The sequence below is a fragment of the Pangasianodon hypophthalmus genome, chromosome 18 (assembly GCF_027358585.1).
Source record: "Pangasianodon hypophthalmus isolate fPanHyp1 chromosome 18, fPanHyp1.pri, whole genome shotgun sequence".
Taxonomy (NCBI): Eukaryota; Metazoa; Chordata; class Actinopteri; order Siluriformes; family Pangasiidae; genus Pangasianodon; species Pangasianodon hypophthalmus.
Window position 1 is genome coordinate 9,882,517 of NC_069727.1, and position 24,171 is coordinate 9,906,687.

Genomic DNA, 24,171 nt, shown 5'->3' on the forward strand with positions numbered 1-24,171 from the left:
AGTTCAAAAAAGATGCCATGGCTGGCTTGGAGGAAGTGTCTCAGAGGAAGCATGTGCTAGCCCTGACCTTGGCTGGCTGATAGCTGCTGTGTGATAGAGGAGAGACGGCTAGTGGGTGGGAACTGGCAAATGACTAAATCACAAGAAAATGCAATTTAAAAAAAAAAAAAAAAACTAGCACCTGAATGTATAAATGTATATGATGCACACACTCATTAAATCATGATGCATTTCTGCATAGAGCTTGTAAGCTATGGCAACAATAAGCCTCCATGTTACTCAGAAATGAAGTTACTGTAAGTGAGGAGATGAATGAAGACTTAACAGACTGGAACAGAATAGCGGATAGTGCAGGAACGAGAAGCACTGGCGTCAGCCACAGTCTCTCAGGAAGGCTGGAGGGCAGATAACCATCTCTGTCTTACTATCTCTGTCTGGAAACATTTAGCAGTATCTAATTAATCCCTTTGTTTTGTGTGTGGGGGTAATTTGATTCATTCCAGCTTAGTGCTAGAGAGCAGGCAGAGCACAAGACGGGAGCAGAGCCTCTCCACGCCTTTTTAATTAGGCCTCAAAAAGACACCAGGGAAGCAATCAATAGCATAGCTCATCAGTAGCAAACAAGGCTAACGATGCTCTCTGTTGGACTTACTGCTCACAGCTCGCTGCACAAAGACCACTGGCCTTTTAATGGCTCAGCAGCACCACAGGATGTTTAAGGTAAATTGACAGTAATGGTGGTGCTAAATCAAGGCAGGACGCACCGACGGAAGTCCGGTGACTCACAATACAAACCATTAGACTTTCTGTTTCTTACTGTTATTGATCCTGACATTTGAAAAATTATTTAATCAGTGAGTTTGTATGTCACTTATTTAAGATAAAGTGCCGTAATACATTTGATGTGATTTCACCAGTGCATATCCACTCTCTGGATATTACATATCTTATATTATGTATCTATAGAACCTTACATCTGTTGAGAAGCGTCTCCTGGAGCCTTTCTTTCCTTCAGCCAGCACCTGCCAGTGCAGCATTCTGGAGTGGGACAGATCAGTGAAGAGATCCCCGTAGGTCCAGCGCACATACAACACACCATGGGAGTAATCCACTGAGGAGATGTGGGGTGCCTCAGGAGCTGTGGTAAGAATTTTAGTACATTCTCAGAATAATGATTATCCTGCTACTAAATGAATTTTAGTAATTAGTTGAAAACTTGCAGAAATGAACCATTTCTGTAATGATCTGTTATCATTCTGTAATCATACACTTTAAAGAGCATCACCTTCTCTGATTATCACATTTTTATGCAATGTCATTGGCCTTGTGTGAAAGATGCACCTCAGATGTGATACATATGTGTGTTGTATTCACCCACCAGTAACAAAGCTCACAGTGGATCCATCACAGCAGCTGAGAGGAGGGTCACCCCAGGTCACCATGGTTACTCTGAAGTTGTAGTACCATGCAGGCAAAAGATCTGCCACTCTCTGTTAAAGGATAAAGAAGAAGTGTAGGCAAAAGTTGGATTATCTAGATTTAGATTTTGTTTTTTTCATTTATAGAAGAGCCTCCATTCTAGTGGTTTTATTTTTACTCAGTGCCAGTGAATAAAACTGCGTTCACACTAACAAGCGACAAAACGAGAGGTGACTGAATTTACTGTGCACTCGCGCAACATGGAGGCGCCATTTCAGCAACAGCAGCATGTGACAAGGTGACAACACGACAAGCAACACCTGAGTGCAAGTTAAGTATGGTGCAGTAAAGCAATTTCAAACTTTTGCCTCAAATGATTCCTCAGACCAATCCTATAGCACGTGTGGTACAACATTTTTTTCATTTCCCCACTCACAACTTTTGCTCCTATCTGTAATGGGCTACTTGCACTCAGGGCTTTGAGGTATTTCCATTCTGAAATAACGCTAATCTCACGTCTCCAGTAGCACTGTTTACATTTAGCAGTACAGACAGACCAGCCATAGAGTTCGGCTAACGTTAGCTTGGGTGTCGTTTCTATTAATAGGTATTTTCTTACCTTCATAGTAGTTTATCGGTAGTTTAGCAGTGGTTTATGTGTGATGAAGCACACAATCTGATGCCTTTCTCCAGCTTACTACAAGGAGCTTTGCAAGTGTTCTTACATATATGATGAATGTCACGGATGTTCATTTTCAGGAGCTGGGTGTAAAATAGCGCCATAGTGGACGAGCCGGAAGCAGAATGCTGTTTTGGTTAGCTCCTATGTACTTTTTGACTTCCTTAAGTTATAAGAAATCCTTATAACTGTGTTTCATGTTATCCTGTCATATACGACCTCTCATTAAATGTGTAATGAGGCTTTATGAAGCAAAAACAGCCTAGAAGAAAGCAGCGGAGATCACTGGCTTCTCTGAAGAATGTTTGTAGCTAGTACAGTTAGCTTGCACTGCTAATCTGTTGACAGCTAATACGAAGCCTGGCATGTAACACCAACCAACCAATTTTCACACTGATAAGTACATAATTTGTGTTTAACTACTATTAGAGGATATATAGATATACATCTTGTGCTGCTAATCTGTTAACAAAGCTAATACCTAATATGACAAAGCCTGGCATTTTACAGACATTGAACAACCAATTTCCACACTTTTTTCACTTTAGAATGAACTGCAATTACATTTTAAAGACAAATAAATTGTAGATTGTAGTAAATCATGTGCTGTAGGCTGTATATTTTGCTAACTTTCTCATTAGAACTAAAAACTCTGGACAGATGGAGAACGCCACAAGAAGCAGTGCATCTCTGGGATTGTAGTCCCATCTGAATCCATCATGTGAGTGACTTTTAGAGACTGCGAGTTCCTGCACCTGAAAAGACTGCACCATCTTTCACCTACTATAAAAGGACCAGCAGAAAATAACTCCAGTGAACATACAGACAGAAGACAAATGAATGGAAAAACCAATGTAAACCATTTCGACTAGGATAAGATTTCCAGACCTATGTAATGTTCTGTAATGATCTATTCGCACAGGATAAGTGATCTCCGTATAAATCACACAGAGGAGAGTGTTTTCACGATGTACGAGTGGTCATCACACCCAAAGATTACCGCAAACTTATCCTGTGCGAACTGGTCAGAATTAGTACAAACTTATCCTATTACTTAACAGACACATGTTTGGAAATCTTATCCTGTCCGAACAGTACTTCAAGTCTAGACTATTCAGGATCAGGTGCAATTGCTGGCCTTTACATTCATCATCTGTATCGCATTATGCCCTCTGATTTAATTAGCTTGTAAGATCTGCCCTCTGTCCTGACCTTGTTTTAACTGCAGAACTGTGTTCCTACTTCAGCAGTCTTTAATTCCCATTTGAGGCCAATAAACGCCTCAGTGCTATCCGACCACCAAACGTGTAAGAGAGCAATTCAGCATGCGCAGCCTGCAATTAAGCATGAGTGTAATAATTATAGACAGAAAATTGCATACTGGGATATGTGCATATTAGCACGAGAGATGACTTGAGAAGAGAAAGTGTACATCTTAGCAATTCTATAATGTACAGTAGCATTACAGAAACATGTCTGAATGGATCAAGTGCTTTGTTTCTCCTGTAAGATTTTCATTTAGCTGTACACACAACCTGAGAAATATTTTTATCTTCTTTCATTTCATCTAGATCAGGGCCTCCAAAACTTGTTGGGCAAATGATCCCAAATAGACATTATGAATTTTCTGAGACCCCAAGCCTTGAGCACCCTCCATTTTTTTAAATTCAAGATTTGTAATATAGGACTACTGAACATTTATTATATAATGTAAGTGACTACAAATCAAAGGAATATTCCTTGCACTGACTCTCCAGTCTAGTGGGAAGTGTTAAGTTCTTATAGGAAACATGCACAGCCTGACTGAAAGCAGAGGAGCATGGTTTGTACTTGCCACATGATTTTCAATTCAGTTCAATTCAGTTTTATTTGTACAGCGCTTTTAACAACGGACATTGTCACAAAGCAGCTTTATAGAAATAAATACAAGCAAGATATAAATTTTAAATGTATAAATTTATCCCTAATGAGTAAGCCAGAGGTGACAGTGGAAAGGAAAATCTCCCTGAGATGATATGAGGAAGAAACCTTGAAAGGAACCAGACTCAAAAGGGAATCCATCCTCATCTGGGTGACCCCCTAAATAAATAAGTAAATCCCTTCTCTAACTGTGTACTACATGGTCAGATAGTGTGACCAGGAATTTCATTACAGTTTTCACATGAAGTCTGTTTGTTGAACTTATCCACTGTTCACTGATGGAGACTTGAGTGCAAAACTGTTAGTGCCAATTGCAGTCCTAAAGCTATCATAGCATAACTGTCCATATGAATTGTGGTCCAAAGCCATCTTCATGGTTTTTAAGTGGTTTTGCATGAGCACGTACAAACTGTGGCAGCATTAATCACACATCGCTGTGTATCTTATGTACATCTGGAAAATTTAAAAACAACATCCATTAGATCACACATCTTATCCAAAACATCCCTGACCATCAGGTTTCCAAGTCAAACTGTAAAATGTTTAGTTATTGTTTAGTTAATGTTTAGTTCATGCACAGCAACGTTAAACACACTGACAAGCTCTGTCTCTATTAAAACATTCTGTCGTCACCGTGACTGTTGTCATGAGCTGCGTCTCAAATAGAAAACTCTGACCTTACATTCAAAAGAATTTACTAATCCAGAAAACCCAGAAGGCTGGTACTCAAAAAAGGTCTTTCAGTAGGTTTGAAGGTGACATGAGAGGTTTATAAAATCAGTGTTAATACTCAATAATGGCCTAGAGTTGTACATATGCGATTTGAGACACAAAGCAATTTTTTTTTTAGCACAAGTAGATGAACATGGAAATTTGTCCATTTTTATTGCTGAACTATGCTAGTGCAGCGTGTCAGGACAGTGTAAAAGACTAAAATAACGTACCTTATTAAATATGACTCAGAGTACCATTTCAAAATATTAGTATGCAAAATCCATCTTCAATATTTCTAATAGTAATTTGTAAAACCAATGAAACAAAAAGGAGATTGTGAGTTTCTCACTGGTAAATCAACAGACCCCACGTGGGGTCACGACCCCTGGTTTGGGAACCACTGATCTAGATTCTGATTTCCTGGCAAAATAAAAAGTGCTGACTAGTCCAACAGTTCTTCGAAAGAAGTGAAAAGACAGCTCTGAAGACTGAATGGATTAACTGATTGTCTTTACCACAGAGGCGATGACGGAGGCGGTAGCGGCAATCTCGTAGTACGTGGTCCACTGGGCGGTCTGCGTGGCCGAGTTGAAGTAAAAGGTCTGCAGCACGTATTTGCGGAAGGCCACGTTATGTGGCCTCTGCCAGCTCAGAATGACTGCCGTGGGACTCAGGGGGTACACCACCAGGTCTCGCACTCCTGTTGGCTCTGCCGTTAGGTTATCCAATCACAGTTTAAAAAAATACAAAGTAAATTTTGTGTTTTTATCAGAAGACACACTGCTATGCTCCTAAGCCTGATTTTAATTAATCAATTAATTAACTAATGAATTTTTCTTTATATAGCAGGCTGAAGTGCTTTAAAACAGAGTACCTCCTTCCTATAATAAAACATATTCAAAAATTTCTGATAAACTCAAAAAACATCAAGGTGGTGCGTACCTATATCGATAATGACTGGTTCGGAGGGAGGGCTGATTAGGGGTCCGTTGGTGTGATAAACCACCACTCTGTACTGAGCACCAGGAGTCAGGTTAGTGATGACGTCAATGGTGGTGTTTTCCTGTAATTTATAACAAAATCCGTTGTGAGGATTCAGATTTATCTGGAAATGCTGAGCAAACTGAGTGGACATGCAGGCAAAAAATAAAAACACTTGCATTTGTATCCAAGTCTCCACTACCACCAAAATGTCGATGACAAAGGGACCGAAAGGATGGAAAATGCATCTGTTATGTCAGGGAGGCGGTTATTTCTCCATTTAATCTGTCAACACGAAATCTATAGCCGAAATCTAATCATATGTCATTACGTAATTATATGCTGCACTGCACTTAAAGGGAATGAGAGCTGATTTGATTGGAAATCACAGCAGCACGCAAGGGTGATTCTAGGGTTTAATCCACCGGGCGCTCGGAGTGCGGTGAGAATGTACACAAATAACCATGAAATATAAATATGACCTTATTTACTAGACACTGTCACTTTGAAACTGTACACATGTACAAGTACTGCTCCCCACAAGGGTGACTGCCCTTAAATTGGCAAACACTGACTCTCCATATTCAGTGAAAGAGGAGTCTAGTGAAGGAGGGGTTTTCATGGGAACAACATCCTAAAAATTTGAATTGAATGCTAGGAGTATAGAAAATATAATCACAGTGCAATTAGGAAAAACCTGGCATTGTTACTGTTTTCACTTTTATCAGTCTGCACTTAAAGGTTTTTGGTTAGCATGGTAATGTAGCCTGTACCGCACGACTCTGTAATTTTCACCTGTGCCTCCGTTGTTAAACTTGCTTGCTGGGCGGGAAAGCTTCAAACCTGGCAACCTGGCTAGATTAGACTAAGAGAGGATTGTGGAAATCTTTGAAGAAACTTTTTCAGATCAAGAGATCGCAAAATGAAAGGGAGGAGTCTTGGGAACAGTTTTGCAGATTGCTGTGCTGTGGCTTATGTCAGCTTTCATGCTTCAATCTGAAAAATGTCATTGTTTTGGGAAAGAATAGCTTAACACTTAAGTGGGCTACAATGAAATGATAGCATATAAACCTCCTAATAATGGGCTGTTCTAACCTTATCCTTTTTTTTTAACAATTAAACTGTCCTTTGTCAGGTTACAGCCTGCACTTACGGTCACAAAACTAGCACTATGATATTAAAACAGGGATTAAAGTGCTTTATGTTTTATATATTAAACAGTTACATTTGCTTATGCACTTTACACTGACAACAAGAGAGAGGTAGAGAGATACATATCAGACAGGTAGATAGATATTCTTCATTCATGCTTGGAGCTTTGCAAGCCTCGTAGTTTGCATGTGAATTACATTATGACAATACTTCTATCAGTGTCATTCTTGCTATTATAATCTGAAAGCAGCTGACCATAATGTGTGAGTGTGATACCTCAGAGCAGTAGGTGTTCTCCATGCGCTGGCTGAGGCTGGGCTTGAGGCACGTTAGAGATACCACTGAGATGAGGCTGCCGTTGTAGCTCTGCTTGGGTGGAGCCCAGGACACAGAGGCTGTGCTCTTCCCCAGCATTTTCACACTCACCGCCTGGGGACGCTCCTTGGGCTGCTCCAGCCACTCGCCTGTAGGACCTGGAGCACACATATACACACACACAATGACGAAATAATACACGTTATACAGCACATTAGATTACAGCGCAGCATTAAGGTAAGTGAGAGTGGAGAATACACACTGAGGTAGAAGGTGAATCCTCGATGTGGTGCGCTCTCTCGGGGCTCACACTCTCCTGAGGAGCTGATGGTGGTGACTAGAACACGGTATGTCCCAGGCTCCGACAGCTCGGTGAAGAACTCATGAGTGTTCTCGTCCACAGTCGCCGGTTTAGTCATGTTACCTAGAAAACGGGTGAAAATATGAAATTCTCAGTGATCAATGTTTTCTTATGTTATTCAGCAAAACACCCGAAATGCTGTATGAATAAATAAATAAATACACAAGTTTAAAATGTTTAAAATCAATTTGCATACATTCTCTTTGTATTTTATGTACATGTTCATATTTAGTTAAATATTTTAAGCTGTAATTAGAAAACATAATAAAAGCAAGAAAAATGACACAAAAGGAAAGCTGATGCTAGTTCCCCTTTACTGAAGTACGACTTGCAGAGCTGACTTACTGTCTCGATAGATGTAGACATTAAAGCCGTCAGTTGTGGTGGGTGGTGGGGGAGGCAACCAGCGAAGCTCCAGCAGAATCGAGGACGCTTTGTTGGACCTGTCAGTGGGCTCTAGGCTGGAATCCATGGCTGAGCCAAGCTCCTTTGAGTCTTCATACTCTGGAGCCACTCCATTCACAAACTCATATTCCCCTTCGGTGGGAGAGGGACGCCTCGTTGGCCAATAGGAAGCAGTGGAATTCTCGCTCTCTGACATGTCGCTGCTGTTAGTGGAGATATTTTCTGCAGCAGGTGTGTACACATTTACGATGTTAACGAATGGCGCTGAGCTGCTGTTTAGGTTCTCAGAGGTAGCAAGAGGTCTTTGGGTAACTGACTGCGACTCCTCTTCGGGTCTCGGATCTTCCTCTTTGTCTTGCACCTCTGTTTCTAGCTGTTCCTCTGTTAGGGGGACGTCGCGTGCCTTTCGTGGCAGACGGGTGTCATGGGACGCCTTTTCACGCCAGTTAGTCACAGGCAAGCCTCTTCCATTGAGGTGGACAATCTTGAGAGACACGTTGAGAGGAGGGTTGGGTACTAGACAGACAAGTACAAAACAAATAAAGCGAGGATTATTATCTTTAATAAGCCTTGAACCCCCTCCCCCCTCCCAGCAACTGTCGAACATACAGATGATAATCGGGCACCCTTATGACAACAATGAACCCAATGTAATTCAGAATGACTCCTCTATTCTAAAAACTCAGCAATCAAAATGAGTTGAATAAAGCTGTGCGGTATGAAAACAGTAATTCAAAAAAATATCGACTTAAAATGGACGTTTACAAACCATCCTCATATCCTGCTCTCTTTATATCCTGTGTGTCCTGCTCACTCACCAACATGCAAAATTAGTTTCCTTACTTCTTATCAGAAATCATTTTATTAATACTTGCCCTGCTTACTCATTTCCAGCAATACATTTACAGTACACACACACACACATATCCAGGAGAAGCCTCTAGAAGCTAGTCTGAGGTATACCTGTCCTGTGATGGAGCGGCTCGTGGATCACTTCACTCTTTTTTATCAGGGTGCTTTTGTTGACCGTGGCTTCGGAGATGAGCTGGAAGGTGATGTTGCTGTAGCACGTCCCAGGCAACCAGTGCTTAAAAACCGTTTTGCCTTTCTGAAAATCTGGATAAAATGACCGATTGACCAATCGTTTGAGAGAAATACCACTAAAGATACATTTTAATCGTAATTAATGAAGTGTGTCTGTCTGTTCCAGAGAGGTTCTGACCTTTGTAGAGCATGAAGCGCTGCTCTCTGCCCTCGGAGTAGCTGATGTTCACCCGGCTAAAGCTGTTTCTCTCCGGCGAACGGAGCTCAAATACCACGCCGGTCTCCGGAGCTGGCTGGTAGTCTGAAATCTGCACACTCTCCAATGGAAGAGGCTCTGACGAGAACAAGGAGGCAGTGTTTTAGTGGCAGAACACAGTGTATAGAGATTTTTAACACGGATCCAGAAAGCTGTCTCACTTGTGAGCAGAGTCACAGTCTTGACCGGTTTGGTCCACGTGGAGCCATTGGCTAGTAGAAGGCTGATGGTGTAACAGAACCCATGGTAGGTGGTGTTATAAAGAAGGACAGAAGGAGCCAGGTGGCCATCGCTGGTACTCTGGAAGGGCAGGATGTGGGTGCGAGGCTCTCCAGATATCCTGGCAGCATACGCAGTGATGTTGTCCCTCAGATCCAAGGGTTCGAGAGTCATCATGATGCAGTCGTCATCCTGTAACGTCACCTCGAATGAAACGGCGGTCTAAAAAGTTGGGAAACACACATACGCATACACAACAGTTACATTTACGGTTTCTGATGCTTTTTATCCAAACCTACACTTGAGACAGGGTTAAGGGTCTTCCTCAAGAACCCAGCCGTGGTGCTGGGATTTAATCTCACAACCTTCTGATTAGTAGCCCAAAGCCTTAATCACTGAGCCACCACTTTCCCAAAGAAGAGTTTGTTGATTAGACAGAAGTAAAGCAGATCAAAACCTTAATGAAAAGTCTGATATCAGTCCAAGGACATACGGTACTGTGCAAAAGTCTTAGGCACGTAAAGAAATGCTGTAGAGCAAAGACGCCTTCAAAAATAATGAAATTTTATGTTTCTACATTTAAAAAAATAATATAAAGTGCAGTATACAGTAATAAAACAGTCAATATTTGGTGTGATGATCCTTTGCTTTAAAAAAAAAAAGTAGTCTCAGGTACAATGTGTGCAGTTTTATAAGGAAATGAGCTGTAAGTGTTACTGAGTATCTTACAGAAGTAGCCACAGTTCTTCTGGAGACTTTGACTGTCACACTTTCTTCTTATTTTTGCAGCAAAACCCAGCAGCCTTCATTATGTTTTTTGTCTGAAAAGTGGTCTCTTATGTAATATGCTGCTTTCTTTACTGATATTTAAACATTTTTCTTAAAAAAAAAATAGGGTGCCTAAGACTTTTGCACAGTACTGTATAGAAAAAAAAATGCAGTATACAGTGGGCTTGAAGAGTAGTTAAGGTTTGGCTTGGAGCATAAAGACTATAGCCATGAACCATCACTAGTGAAAAGGTTTATGAGGCACACACCCACACACACTTCCCACCCATGCATCCCCCATTGTACACAATGAAGCAGGAAATCCAACTGCACCTTGAGACTGAAGCAGCTACTCCTGCAGGAGAAAACGGGCCTAAATGACATCAGCCATTGAGCTCTGGTAAGCATTAGGTTCCTATGGTGACCAGCTCTACACTCTTTTTTCTTCTAAAGGGTTCTTGACGTCCTTTTGGATGTAACCATTTAAAAGTTAAAACCTTTTTTTTATGCCTGATAAAAGACCGGGTGGGGGTTTTATAGAGTGAACAATGATAATTCTCGAAACCTCCGATTAAATTTGTAGTAAGACGGTTCGTTAAAGAAAGACGACTGAAAGTCAGCAAAATGCAAGAAGAAAAATCTGCTATACACTAAATCCTTATATAAAGCACGCTCGCTAATGATGATATGGCATAAATGTTTTATTCGGATAATCCTTTAATGGCCTCTCAAATGCTTCCATGATGATAATTTAAAGAAAAGCAAAAGCTAGATGCAATATTGTCTGGCACGTTTAAAGTGATACAGTGAGAAAAAAAGTTAAAAAGAAGTGTGCCAATTATATTGGAAGGGACTAGAGGATCCTAGTATGATTTTAAGAACCTTCCTCCTTTGTGTTTCCTCATTTTCTACATTTTTTCAATGCATGTGCATGAATAAATGCTTGAGCAGCACATCGTCTTCTGCACACTATACAGTCCTTTAAAATGCTAAAAAGTGATCACATTTATACTCTCAAATAAGATTTATAGGCTTGAACCACTGCTTTCAAGTCAGTAATTTAAACCTTTTAGATTTCACTCCTTCTAAAAAAAAAATGCATTGAAGTTCATTAAAAAGTAAAATTTGCTGTTAATAGCCAAAAAGAAAATACCTCATGTGCAACTCATGTACACTACAAAAAAATTACAAAAAACATCTTAGCAAGTGGAAATACCTTGAATACAGTCAAATTTATCTAGTATTTCAACAAACCAAATACATGATTAAGTATATTTCAACAAGCCTATTTCTACACTTTTTTAAAAATTTTTTACTCATTTTAAGCATTTATTTCTAGAAATAAGCAAAATTACCTGCCAATAGAATAAGAAAATTTAAAGCTTGAACTAAATAAATGAGTAAATAAATAAATAAATAAATCTAATAATCTTATAATGGTAAGTACTAGATAACTTTGACTGTATTCAAGATAATTTACTGGCCAAGATATTATTTTTAAGCTGGCACCTGCTTATACAAAAGCTCTTTGGTTCTGTTCCAAATTATTACATTACTGATCTGACTGTAACTGTGGTCTTTCTGAAAGTATATCAATACTTGTTGCTTTATTTTAAGATTTTCTGGCATACTTAGGCTTTAAAGTTGTCAATATGTACATAATTGCACAGTCAAAACTAAAGAGACTAGAAGTAGACTGCAAAACAAATCAATGTTCCTCTAAACACTCTTTAACACAAGCACACACTCTTTACTGGAATTAATCATCTCTGTACTCCAAAACAAAGCAGTGTGGCCAGCGGAACGAAAAGAGAGAATTGTGTACTATAACTACTCTTCTTGCTCTGTGTCTTCTGTAACCTCCCCTCGAGTCACTTCCACTCCAGACAGCCAGATCACTCCCATCACAGAGAGAGCTGCATCACATGTGCTCAAGCCTGCGAGAAATAAGGTGTGAAGGGCTCTCAAAAAATCCAACACAGGCCTCCTAGGCATAGTTTAACATCCTCCAGGAGGCATTCTGCAGCTGAGGGCAAGGACCATATCTTTCAGTTCAAATACTATTTTCATTCAACATGGGCGAGTCTCGGGGCTCAACGCAAAGAGCAAAGCAACTCTCGCGGTCCAGGGATGTGAGATCAACTTTTTTCTTCAACATATTTGTAGGTTGCTACACTGGATAATGCATTTTGGCTTTAGGGTCAATCTTTACATCAAAACCCAATTATCACCACATGTATTTCTGAATCCTTTCTAGACACATGGCAGCAGAAACGCATCTGCTTTAACCACAACAGAGAGTCACACCCAAGCCCATGAGTCCTGCTGTCTTTTCCACTTCCTTTTTTAACCTGTAGTTCTAGATTCTCTATAAATACATACCAAAACCCAAAACTTCCATTTTCTGTATGCTGTAAACTTTATTTACAGAATGATGTCATGATGCATGCTACTTACGCATCCGAATAAACACAAATGTTTATTCATACATGTTTATTCACAAACGTTTATTCACTGTCCCACTGGCTTATGTAATGTTTTTAAGTGAATTGTGTTGTAAATACAGCTCACCCACCGTCCACTGACAATGTTGTGTATACGGAGGTTATTTTCATGAGAAAATCAAAGTTCGCTTTCCCACCATATAATTTCTTTTTGCAAGTGTGCGTGTGCCGGATAAAATGAGGCAGCAGACAGGCAGGTATAGAGCCAGCGCATTAATGCTTTCATATAATAAGGGAATTGCAAAGCAACATGAGGCGAAATAACAGTCCCAAAGAAACCAAAATTGATATATAAATTGCATTTGGTCAAGAGTTTCAAACTGTACAAGTTACAATAATAATGTAATAATTGACTCCTTGTCAAGCTCTTCACACTACCAACCTCATTTCTGACTTCTGTACTCCTGATTTTTTTCTTTCTTAAGTTGTGTACCAATTTAATGATTTAATTTTAAAAAAAAAACAGAAAAAATAAAAAGGTGGAGTGTACTCTCATGGGGGCGGGAGCGGGGGGTCAGATATGAAGCTCAGGTAATAAAGAAAGATCAGGGGTCAAACCCAAACCACGTCTAAATTCGGAGAAGCAGTGGCTCTACTCCGAGGCTCTTCTGCACTGTTGAGCTCTTCACACTACCAACCTCATTTCTGACGTCTGTACTTGTACTTTCGGTCACTAAACACAGCTCGTAACCACTGCTTGACTACCACAGACCAGTACAGTGACTCTCTTTTTCCATTACTCATGAAAGAATAATTAAGATAGTAATGCTGCATTCAACTTATTTTCCTCCTCAAAACAGTAACCTGTACAGTCACTGCTATAGAGTTAACATGCTAATATATCTGTATGTTGACTGATCTAAAGCAAATACCTGTAAATACAGTATAATTCATTTAAAGGTAAGAAGTGTTACTGTGTTTACCGGTCATGCTGTGAGCAGCCATTTTGATTTGATGTCACTTGCTGAACTTGGGGTTGAAGACACCGTACTGAGTTTCCGAGTAGGAATTTGGAGTGGAGGGGTGGATTTTCCTAGTTGGAGGTTGGAAATTACGAGTTACAACCTTTGGTCAAATGCAGTATTAAACTGCTCTGCCCAGGACAGGGTTTCTCTCCTCACTTGAAGGGAACGCTCAACACTCACTGCACTCAAACAGAGACCAGATTGCTCGAAGTAGCGTCCCAGATACAGATAATATCTAACGTAATAAGTTGAGACACACTTACGCAGATAAACTGAACAGGGTGATGGTCATATAAGCTCACGGTTTAGTAGATCTCACCAGTATCTAACTGGTCATTGCAGCTACATTACTCTCAAATTAAGACTAAAATCATATATTAAATGCTTTTTCACCTTAAATTACAACTAGGGTGAAGTAAAAGTCATTTTAATTTATTTTCTACGAACCCGGATGTTTGTGTCACGTGGTCATGTGATCACATTCCAGTCACAACATGGCGTCGAAGCAGTCAAAGAGGCACTGGAGTAGAGAAGAGACGCTGGCTCTTATTTCACTGTGGAGCGAACCAAGGTTCCAATTTGAAAAAACACATTTGTAATCACAAAATATAGGAGGCAGTTCAGACAAGAATTTGTGAGTTGTGTCCCTCCATCCGTGCCACGTTTAACTGGATCAAGTGTAAAGAGAGTACTGACTACTTGAAGAGAAAGTACAGTGAATGTTTGAAACACAACAAGAAGACTCTCAGCATTGCCTTTTCTAAGAAGAAACTGATTCTGTCCTGGGTAAGCAGCTTCTGCATTTTAGTCCACATACAGTGGGGTCCAAAAGTCTGAGAGCACTAGTGAAAATGCTTCTATTCTGCATTCTTTTCTAATTTAATACAACAATTTTCATTACAAATTATATTACTGACAACAACCTGATTGAAACTAGAATCTCTAAAATATTTACATGAATTTCAGAGTTTCTTAGTATTTGGTACGTCCCCTTTATGCTTTAATGACAGTGTATACTCGAGCTGCACTCCACAAGTTTGTGTAAAACCTTATGATCCATATGAGAGAGAGAGAGAGAGAGAGAGAGAGAGAGAGAAAGGCTGTAATAGTGCTTTTATATTGCATGTCAGGCACAGAAAGGTCATGGTGGTCCCATTCAGGTGAATTTTTGTAGGTGATACAGGTGCACATACATTTAATCCTGTCCGAATAGGGCTACAGAATCAACAAGAATTTTTAGTAAACATTTACTAGCAGCCACCATTATTTCCGTTTCATCTAATCTACTTCCATCCATCTTCCATAGTGCTTATACTGCACAGGGTCACAGGGGAGCCTGGAGCCTAGCCCAGGGAACTTGGGGTACAATGCGAGGGACACCCTGGACAGAGTGCCAACCGATTGCAGGGCACAATCACACACACACATTCACACACTATGGACAATTTGGAAATGCCTATAAGCCTGTCCGAAGGGTGGAGGCAGGATTCGAACCCCCATCCCCGGAAGTGCGAGGGGTTGACTCAATATTTTCTTCCACTTAGAAAGGCTAATCTAGCATGCTGACTGAGGTGGAGCTGCCTTTCTGGACTATAGGTGCAAGTCATATACATCATCTAAATATAATATAAATAACTTCTCTGTGAAACAGGGAAGCAAGAAAAGGAAACAAGGACAGGAGGAATCGAGAATGAACACATGCGCCAAGCCAAACAGCCCTGCTCACTAACTTTAATGTGACTTTAGTGAATTAACTTATTGATGACATGTTGCCAGTTGTATTTACTGTTATCTGCAAATAGACAACAGTGATTACACGCTGAGTTAACCTCATACAGCCAGTTCTACTGGAATACTGGTATTAGTGTTTTTGGTAGAGGAGAAGCATTTATACTGTAGGTGTACACGCTGTAATAAAAGAAGACGAAGAAGAAAAAGAAAGAAAAAAAGAAAAAAGAAGAAGTGAGTGAAGAGTTGATGAGTTGAGTTGCAGGGAAACATATGAATAAACAGTCTGAGGCATCTGAATAAGCACTGAAATCGTCATATCCTTGGCAACAAGACACTGAGGCCAATTTGAATTAAGTTTATCTTTCAGTCAAACTTTGTCTTATGGAAACATTAACATGAATTATTCCTCTGAGCAGTGTAATGAAGAAAAAAAGACCGGAAAGTGAGAATTTCTATCATTTCAGGTTTAAGGAGGGTAGGAGAGGGTGTAATAATATTACCAGCTGTGCAGTCGGGAACTGTGGCGATTGCAAAACCTCAGCTGGATTATGGATTTGTAAGTGACTCTGCAGTAATATGCAGATGTTGTTTTGACCGTTTGGGGGCCAAACTTTGCCTAATAAATATAGTAGACTTATGTTAAATTTATACTTATCTAATGTTAGGTACGTCGAACATACACGGATAGATTTTAAAAACATTCTCCACGTACTATGAAAGCGAGAGCATATTGTGTAGGGACAATAATATCATTATCTCACACAAACCTATCTGCAACCCAGTGTCACAGAAAATACATTCGTGCGCAGCTTAATTGTAGCACCTTCACTACGTTGAATATCAACATTCTGGCACAAGCGTATTTTGCATAGCAAAGTATCAAACTTTCACTTGAAAGCTCTGTATGAGGCATTGTGCACCAACGTATCATAACTATAACCTCTACCACCACACTATTTGAATAAGATCAATATGTAATAAATAATTTTACCTCTTTTACTTCTTCTCATGATGTATAATCAGACTTACCGGGCTCATTACATAAGCCTTATATCTCCTCTTCTCTGCAAACACAATCAGACTTGCAAGTCACATGGGTATTTTCAAAAAGCTGATAGTTTTTAGGCTGTAAATTCTTCAGGCTAATGAGAATACAGAGACTGTACATGTTTTGAAAATACCTGTACTGCGTACGGTGTTACCATGTGACCTGAAAGCCTGTTTGTGTTTGCAGAGAGGAGAAGTTTCATGAGAAACTATGTCGTGAAATGCGTAAACTCTGTGAAAAAAAAGAGGTACAATTATGCATTAAATATCGATCTTATTCAGCTCGCATAGTGGTAGAGGTTAGCTTGGTTAAGGTACGCTGGTGCAGAACACATCATACAGAGCATTCGAGTGCGCTGTGAATCAGGTTTTTTTTTTTTTACAGTCATCTTCCGGGCTCAGACAAAATGCCAACTAGGCTTTTTGCTTTTTTGAGCTTGTGTTTAAGAACCATCTGAACCCCCTGTATCCTGAAAAGAAAAGGTCAGTCTCCTGCCCTTTCAGTTAGCCCTCCACCGAAATACCACATATGTGAAGGCTGGTCACGTCTTCCTCAAGCCCGCCCACCTCTTCTCTCACTAAACCTGACCTTATAAAACCCAAACTCTGTATGCCAGAGTTACCAGGGTCGGCCATAAGAGCACACTGATGCCTGTCTGATGGCATCAGTGATTGTCTTGTTCTTTCCAAGTTCCGCATTCTCAGTCTGACTCTGACAATGCTGCATGAACATTGAGTGTTATTTTTCCTCCACTAAGACAGATTTCTTCAGGACAGCCTGTTCTGCCAGAAGCAAAGAGAGATAAGCTGCTCTTTCATTAACTCAAACAGTGGGGATGTTTCCAGCTCACAGCCCCTGGCAGGCGGTGCAAAAACCGTGTCACGGAGCAGCGTCTGTGTGAGAGTGCCGTTTAAAAGGACAGTGTGTCCCCTCTGTGTGAGAAAATATGGCAAGGTGAGAAAAATACACCAAGTGGAACTAGTTTATCTTTGTTGATCAGTTTAAAACACAGACAGACAGCCGCTGAGAGCGAAGGCTCTTTTTCAAAGACAAACTTTTACACAGAATGTGAATTCATGTGAATGCATGTCAGTCAAAATCCTAGAAAGATTGTCAGGCAAAATCATCCAGAATGAAACTGAATACAAATGAACAAAAGAGTGTAATGTCTTAATGACTATTTATACCGTAGTGTTGTTAAATAATCAATTCTGATTGGTCCGAAGATGTTAATTAATTTTATTTATACCCAGTGTGGCTGAATGCTCGAATCTGATTGGTCAGTGGGTGTGGATTATTTTCATATAACAGCACAGCTCGGACAGTAGTTCCAGCTGTAACATGAACGATAAGTTAATATTAATGCGCTCCTTCTAACACGGTATTGTTCCTATAGTAACAGCTCACACACAGGGACTTGTACGGTGAACGCTCCACATAATCTAAGACTAATAATTACAGATTTTAAAAACGTGTTTTTGTTTAACAAAGAAAAAACATATGATTGTTGATGTGGTGACGTTATTTGTTAGGAGACATTTATTTAATACTAATGGCAGGAGTCTCGAGTGTAAGCGCTTTGTAACAGTCACGGTGCTTCGCAAAGTTTCCAAGCATGAGAAAGTCTTCAGGATGGAGGAATTTGCGCTTTCCAGGTTTTCTGTAAAATGAAGGGTTTTTTTGGAGAGAGATAGAGATAGAGAAAGAGAGAGAGAGGCTGGTGAAGAACGACTTTACTGCAGTGATAATGTAAGTGATAACAGGAACCGACTTGTGTGTCGGATGTTCCACAACATTAAATTTAACTGTAAACCATCAAAATGCGTCGCGTGTTGCGCATTAATAAATTAAACATTGGAATCCTTGGCAAATCACTGTAGTATAAGCGGAATAACACACTCCAGACCATGCTGTTAAACGAAAATAATGATCCGCTTCACGTCGTGCTGCATCACAGCACCCTGACATGCATTCTTTTCATATATATATATATATATGCACATCTGTCATGCGTTATTCCTTACATATGACTGAATATCAGCAGTTCTGTAAATAGGTACAGAAACATTATCCTTTTTCTACTAAAACATACACAGGGACACCCCAAGCAGATAAACAGGTAATCATTGAGAAATGATTATTTCGTATTTTTGGAAGGAGTCTCCAGTGCCAGTGCTTTATCCAGTCAGAGGTAAAGCTGTTCCTTTAAGTTTTCAGACATGGTAGAGTCTTGAGGACTTGTTTTGTGGACATTAATTGTAACTATAAATCAATAAAATGCACAATGAGTCATTCTTTATTAAAAAAAAAAAAAAAGTTGGCAAATGCTTATTATTATAAGAGGAATAAAACAAGCTGTTATTGGAAAATAATAATTAACTGCATTCACATCCAGCTAGCAGCTAGCAACCCTGTCACTGATTATTTTTTAAGGTGGCTGATTTACAACATCAGCACCATGATGCTGAAACAGGAGCAATAAAGTCTTGCCTATGGGATGTGATGATTTTATGAATGAATCAGCAGCAGATTGAGAAAACCACACTAGCAGAGAGGTGACGCAGCATTAGTCATTCTTAGCCAGTGTGAGTATGTACATCTCATACAAAGTTTGAACATTACCAGGAAAGGCATGCTGATGATGTCCCAGGTTTTTGAGCATGAAAACACTATGAGAAGATAATCAAATTTCCATCCTGCTGTACCATCTTCATTGTGAACAAATTTAATCTGTATCTATAAAAGGATCCACTAAATATTGCAAGACGATACTCGTCAAATTAAGTCTGCAAAGCAATAATAAAAATAAAATCATGTGCCACTCATTGGGGTTCTCCTGATAAAAAGCAGCATGATTGAAGAGGATGGTGCTCTGGGAACACCAGGTTATCAGCCAGGTCTCTGGCTGATGGATTTCAGATGTCAATCAATGTGGCTGGTTCCTGAAAAAGTGCTCAAGTCAGACAAAATAGATGAGGTCGGATCAGTAATGAAAGATTCTCCAGACCTAAGAAACAGCGTGCTCCATGCTGAGGTACGGACATCTATTTATGAATCAAGTTCAATCTATTTATGAATCCAAGTTTTGGTTTTACCCGTTTTGTTTTGAGTTCACATCATTGCTCCTGCTTCATCCGTGTCCTGCCCCTAGTGTGTTACCTGATTGTGTCCGTTTGTACTGTTGTACAGTTTTATCATTGATTAGTTTCTTTATCTCTTCACAAAGTGAAGAGCGCATACTTTTTATCCCGTTAAGCCTGAGCTTAGATTCTCGAATTGCTTATTTTTCTGGCCTCGACCCTCGCCTGTAGTTCCTGTGTTAATTATGGATTAGCTTGTGTTAAGCCTGCCTGTCTGTGTTTTGACCAGTGTTAAGTAGGGGTCTAAGGATACAATCCAGTCACAACAATTCAATTAGATTCATGATGATTTGTTCACGATTTGATATCTCAGAATATTCTGAATAAAATTTGAATGAAGTTAAATTATGATTGAAAGGACTCCTTTTTTTTATTTCGGACTCATCAATAATGCAAAAAACGTGCATTTTTGTCTGATTTAAATAAATCAAAAATTGCTATGAACGGAGGTTTAATATTGTAAACAAAATGTACTACAGATTCACCATATCTTAAAAATAAATAAAAACATCTATAAATTCTCCATAAAATTTGATTGATTGAATAAACAAAGTTTTTTACCTGGGGGCTTTGAAACTGATTGACTGAAACTTAATGAGCTACGCAGAAGAGCCTGAGGGGCTGAAATAGAGCTCCAAAATCGGCTAAAATGTCGGACTTCCATTTCCAAGGCTGGTGTCGTTTGAAAGCTACTGCAGAACTCTTTTTAAAGGTTATAACATGACAGCTATTGGGCTATCAGTCACTTCACAAGTGTGGGTAATTCCCACCTCGGTAATGGAGCAGGCTCTCCAGGAAAGAATGTGATCACGTGACCACCGTGCTCCCTCTACGTGATCTCTCTCTGGGTTGTGCAGACTGGGACCACTGGTGTTCAAAGAACTAGACTGTATTAGATGCATAATTAACAGAATGCAGATATTGCACATTTTTCCATTGTGATACATCATGTCACAATGTTTTGTTACACTCCTTATGCTAAGGATGTAATACTAAATTCTGGATTGTCCATAATAACACGTAACACGTAACACATAACACGTTAAGTTTATGCACTTGCGTCCTGCATCTTATTTATAGACGTTACATTAAGGCTCTAGAGTATGTGAATGTTGTACAGAATGTTGGTGAATTTTGCTCTCATTAGTTTTAGTTTTAATCTGGTGAATTAGATTAGACCAATTACTCTGCAGCTATAATAACACGACTCTGAATTCAAGATGGACGTTGGATTTTTTTAAAACCCTCTTTCTGGAGCAGACACCAGGGGCACTATGGAATGGCGTTTGAAATTATCTGCAGCTAACTTGTTACAAAATGAAACTGTCCAGTTTAGGTGCTTTCTGAATAACAAACATGACTTGCTTTATGTAATTGTCAGTGAGCCAGTGAGTGAATAAATGACTGTATTGAGCTGCCAGAGCATCAGTGTTTATTTACAAATGCAAACCTGATCCACACTGTGGGTGGACGGGTGTCATCACATAATACATAAGTGTATTATTACTGCTGTGAATGCCTCATGTGTGAGTGGGCTGTAGTAAAAAAAAAATAAATAAAATAACGCCCACCTACGCATGTACACACACTATGGCTGCAAAAAAAAATAAAATTATAGTTGATTATTCATGTGTAATCATTTATTCATGTTTTTATAATTTAATGTAAAACAAATCTCTCAGGAACAACTGAACATCTTGTTACTCTACTGACTTAGAGCTAATCTAACCATTATTCCCCCAGGTTCGTTCTTTCTGAATGCACCTCATCGACGTGATGCTGTTTGTGCAGACTGCACTGTAGTGCACCTTTTACTTTTTCAAATTAAACTGTCAGTGTTTCAGGTTTTACTTCTGGTGATTCCTCGGGATTAAACTCATGTTCTCTATCGCTCACATTTAAGCTGAAAGAAATACAGCAATTCAACTCTTTTGGCGGCCGGTCTTACAACTTCGTTTGCTATCACTGTCCAAGCAAGGAGGCTCTGTCGGAAGTGAAATCTGTTTTGAGTTCTTTAATCCTGCCACAACAGTGTTGTGCACTGCACTGTGTGGTGCAGTAGTAGCACCCAAGAAGTATATAATACTAATATAAAAATCCATGTCACAATCAACATCACTGATTATTTTGTACACTGACTTTTGTGGCGTAATGACTGGCTTCGAATACTTACTATATTAACTATCAATAGCTAATATTAAAAATGTGGAGATTAAAACTATTCTATCCCATTAAAAGTCAAAGAAAAAAACCCTATATAATGAATCTATTTTTGGTCTTTCATACATGACGTTTAATATTTAAATAGAGTTGACACAACAAGAACTTCAGCATTCTGGTGACGAAGATCCCAGGACTTTGGGGACAACACGAGTCTAAACGAATTAGTCTGTACATTTACTTTTTACAGATTATATCTTGTTCTTTTACCCTGTTAAACCATCCTGATCATGGAAAGCTCGCTATAGCCTAATAATTATCATAATGCCCTAGTCTACGGGTTTCCAAACCTTGTCCAAAAAGTGGACATGAATTTTTTACAACCTCAAGCCTTGAAAAATTCTTTTTTGTAATATAATTTCAGTTTTGTAATATAGGACTACTGTAACATTTATGTTATTAACATACATATGTGGAACATAAGTGACTAAAAACCACAGGAACATTCTTTGCACTGACTTTTCAGGCTAGTGGAAAGTGTTGTGCTGTTATAGGAAAACAATCCACGTCGGAGTGGTGTGATATGTCCTGACATGAAACAAATGAGCTTGGTTTGTACTCGATGCATGCAGAAGCAGTGGCAGCATGAGCGGCATTGCTCACACACTTGCTGTGTATCTTAGGTACATCAGGAAGATTTAAAAATGACATTCGGTAGATGGTACGTCAGAGCCAAAAGATCCGTCTCCGTCACATTTCCAAGTTGAACTATTATAAATGTTTAAGGATTTTATGCACAGCGACATTAAACATACTGAAATTAAAAATGTTCCACTGTTGTGATTGTTGTCATGGGCTGTGTCTCAAATCGAAAACTCTGATCTTACATTCATTCTATAAAATCCAGAAGAATGGTACTCAAAACAGAGCTTATACCAAGTTTAAAGGCTACATGAGAGGTTTCTAAAATTCTAACACTAACTGTAATAGGAAACCTGGATAGTGTTAGTACATGGTCTAGAATTGTACATAAGTAAACGATTTGAGACATGGTTTGTATGTTTCTCTCGCGACCTCACGTGATCCTACGCTTGTGTTTACTTCACATAAGCAGAAGCATTCTCCTAATATAACAAGTATATACAAACACACATGAAGAAATGTCACACTTGATGGCCTTCATTAAAGCAGTCTTGATTTAAGACACTGAGCAAAAATTACATATTAAGTATGCAGATGCATTTTTGTTAGCAAAGCCTTAAAGCCTGATCCTTGACAAATCCTTTCATTAAGAGGACTAAAAAGGACGCATTACTCATTTATTCATTCGAACACACCACTGAATAAAAAAAAAAACCAGTACTGAATATTCAGGACAGCATCTGATCATGACCAATTCTTATTTATGACTGTGACTATGAAAATGCAAAGAGACCAGCGGCTCAGGAACAGAACGCCATAGTGTTGAATGCAGAATTTACTGAATTTACTGCTCATTTTAAAAAAGAAACCCTCTTCTCGTCAGTACTGAACACTGACTCATACAGTGACTGTGTCTCTGCTGAGATGTCTGTGGCTCAGACCTAACTGTCTGATAGTTTCGATTTCCTTTATATGACACAAAGCATTGAGGGATGGCATCCGCGGATTTCTGCTTTGTAACGCAGAAGTGGAAATGACAACAGAGTGAGCAAAAGAAACAGCAGTGACTAAGCTCAATGTGCAAAGATGATATTTTGGAGAAATCTCACACAACTGCTTAGGAAAAGAAAGCATCAGACACAACAGACACCTCTGTGCATATAACTGCCATCTCTACCTTTTTAAATATTCATGCACTTCTATCCATATCTATGTAGATCCTGGCTGAGAGAGAGAGAGAGTGTGTGTGTCTGTGTGTGTGTGTGTCTGTCAGCTTCTCATCACATAATTTCACCTGTGAATGTAGTAGAAAATCTCTGGAGGTTAAAAAACTTTAAAAACAGTCACATATTTTCTGTGCCTAAATCTTGTATCCTAAATAAATATGAAGACATTTAGGATTCCACTCACCTTACCCCTAGATGTGAGATAAAACTGTGATGTTGCCTCTTAGATCCACCAGAAAAATAACTTTTGAAACGAGTCAGAAACGTTGGAAGACTCTACACCAGTCTACTAGTGAAGATTTCAGTGCCTGTAGAGAAGCAGCTCCAGCCAGAAACATTAATCAAGGTGATTCTGGGACACTAGTGTTTGATCGGTCTGGTGGTCTGCACTATTTTTAGTCCCAGTTTGGTTCACATGGTACCTGGGTAACAACAGGAACCAAATACATTGGTACTTTGGTAAAACACTGCTCGCAGGGTGGTAGAAATACTGAAAAAATGGAAGATCATCTGGAAGAGTGG

At 39.4% G+C, this 24,171-nt stretch overlaps 1 protein-coding gene across 4 annotated transcripts in view; it reads right to left on the reverse strand.

Annotated features, from left to right (window-relative positions):
* Positions 1-24,171, reverse strand: part of ptpro (protein tyrosine phosphatase receptor type O) — a 59,363-nt gene that overhangs the window by 24,615 nt on the left and 10,577 nt on the right. For all 4 annotated transcript variants that reach the window (XM_026923424.3, XM_026923423.3, XM_026923422.3 and 1 more), the window contains exons 2-11: positions 9,408-9,687; positions 9,169-9,324; positions 8,910-9,062; positions 7,887-8,462; positions 7,443-7,604; positions 7,142-7,338; positions 5,675-5,795; positions 5,248-5,441; positions 1,379-1,490; positions 975-1,138 (exon numbers count right to left, since the gene is read on the reverse strand). In XM_026923424.3, coding sequence (XP_026779225.3) covers positions 975-1,138; positions 1,379-1,490; positions 5,248-5,441; positions 5,675-5,795; positions 7,142-7,338; positions 7,443-7,604; positions 7,887-8,462; positions 8,910-9,062; positions 9,169-9,324; positions 9,408-9,687 — 2,115 coding nt within the window. The remainder of the gene's footprint in view (positions 1-974; positions 1,139-1,378; positions 1,491-5,247; positions 5,442-5,674; positions 5,796-7,141; positions 7,339-7,442; positions 7,605-7,886; positions 8,463-8,909; positions 9,063-9,168; positions 9,325-9,407; positions 9,688-24,171) is intronic.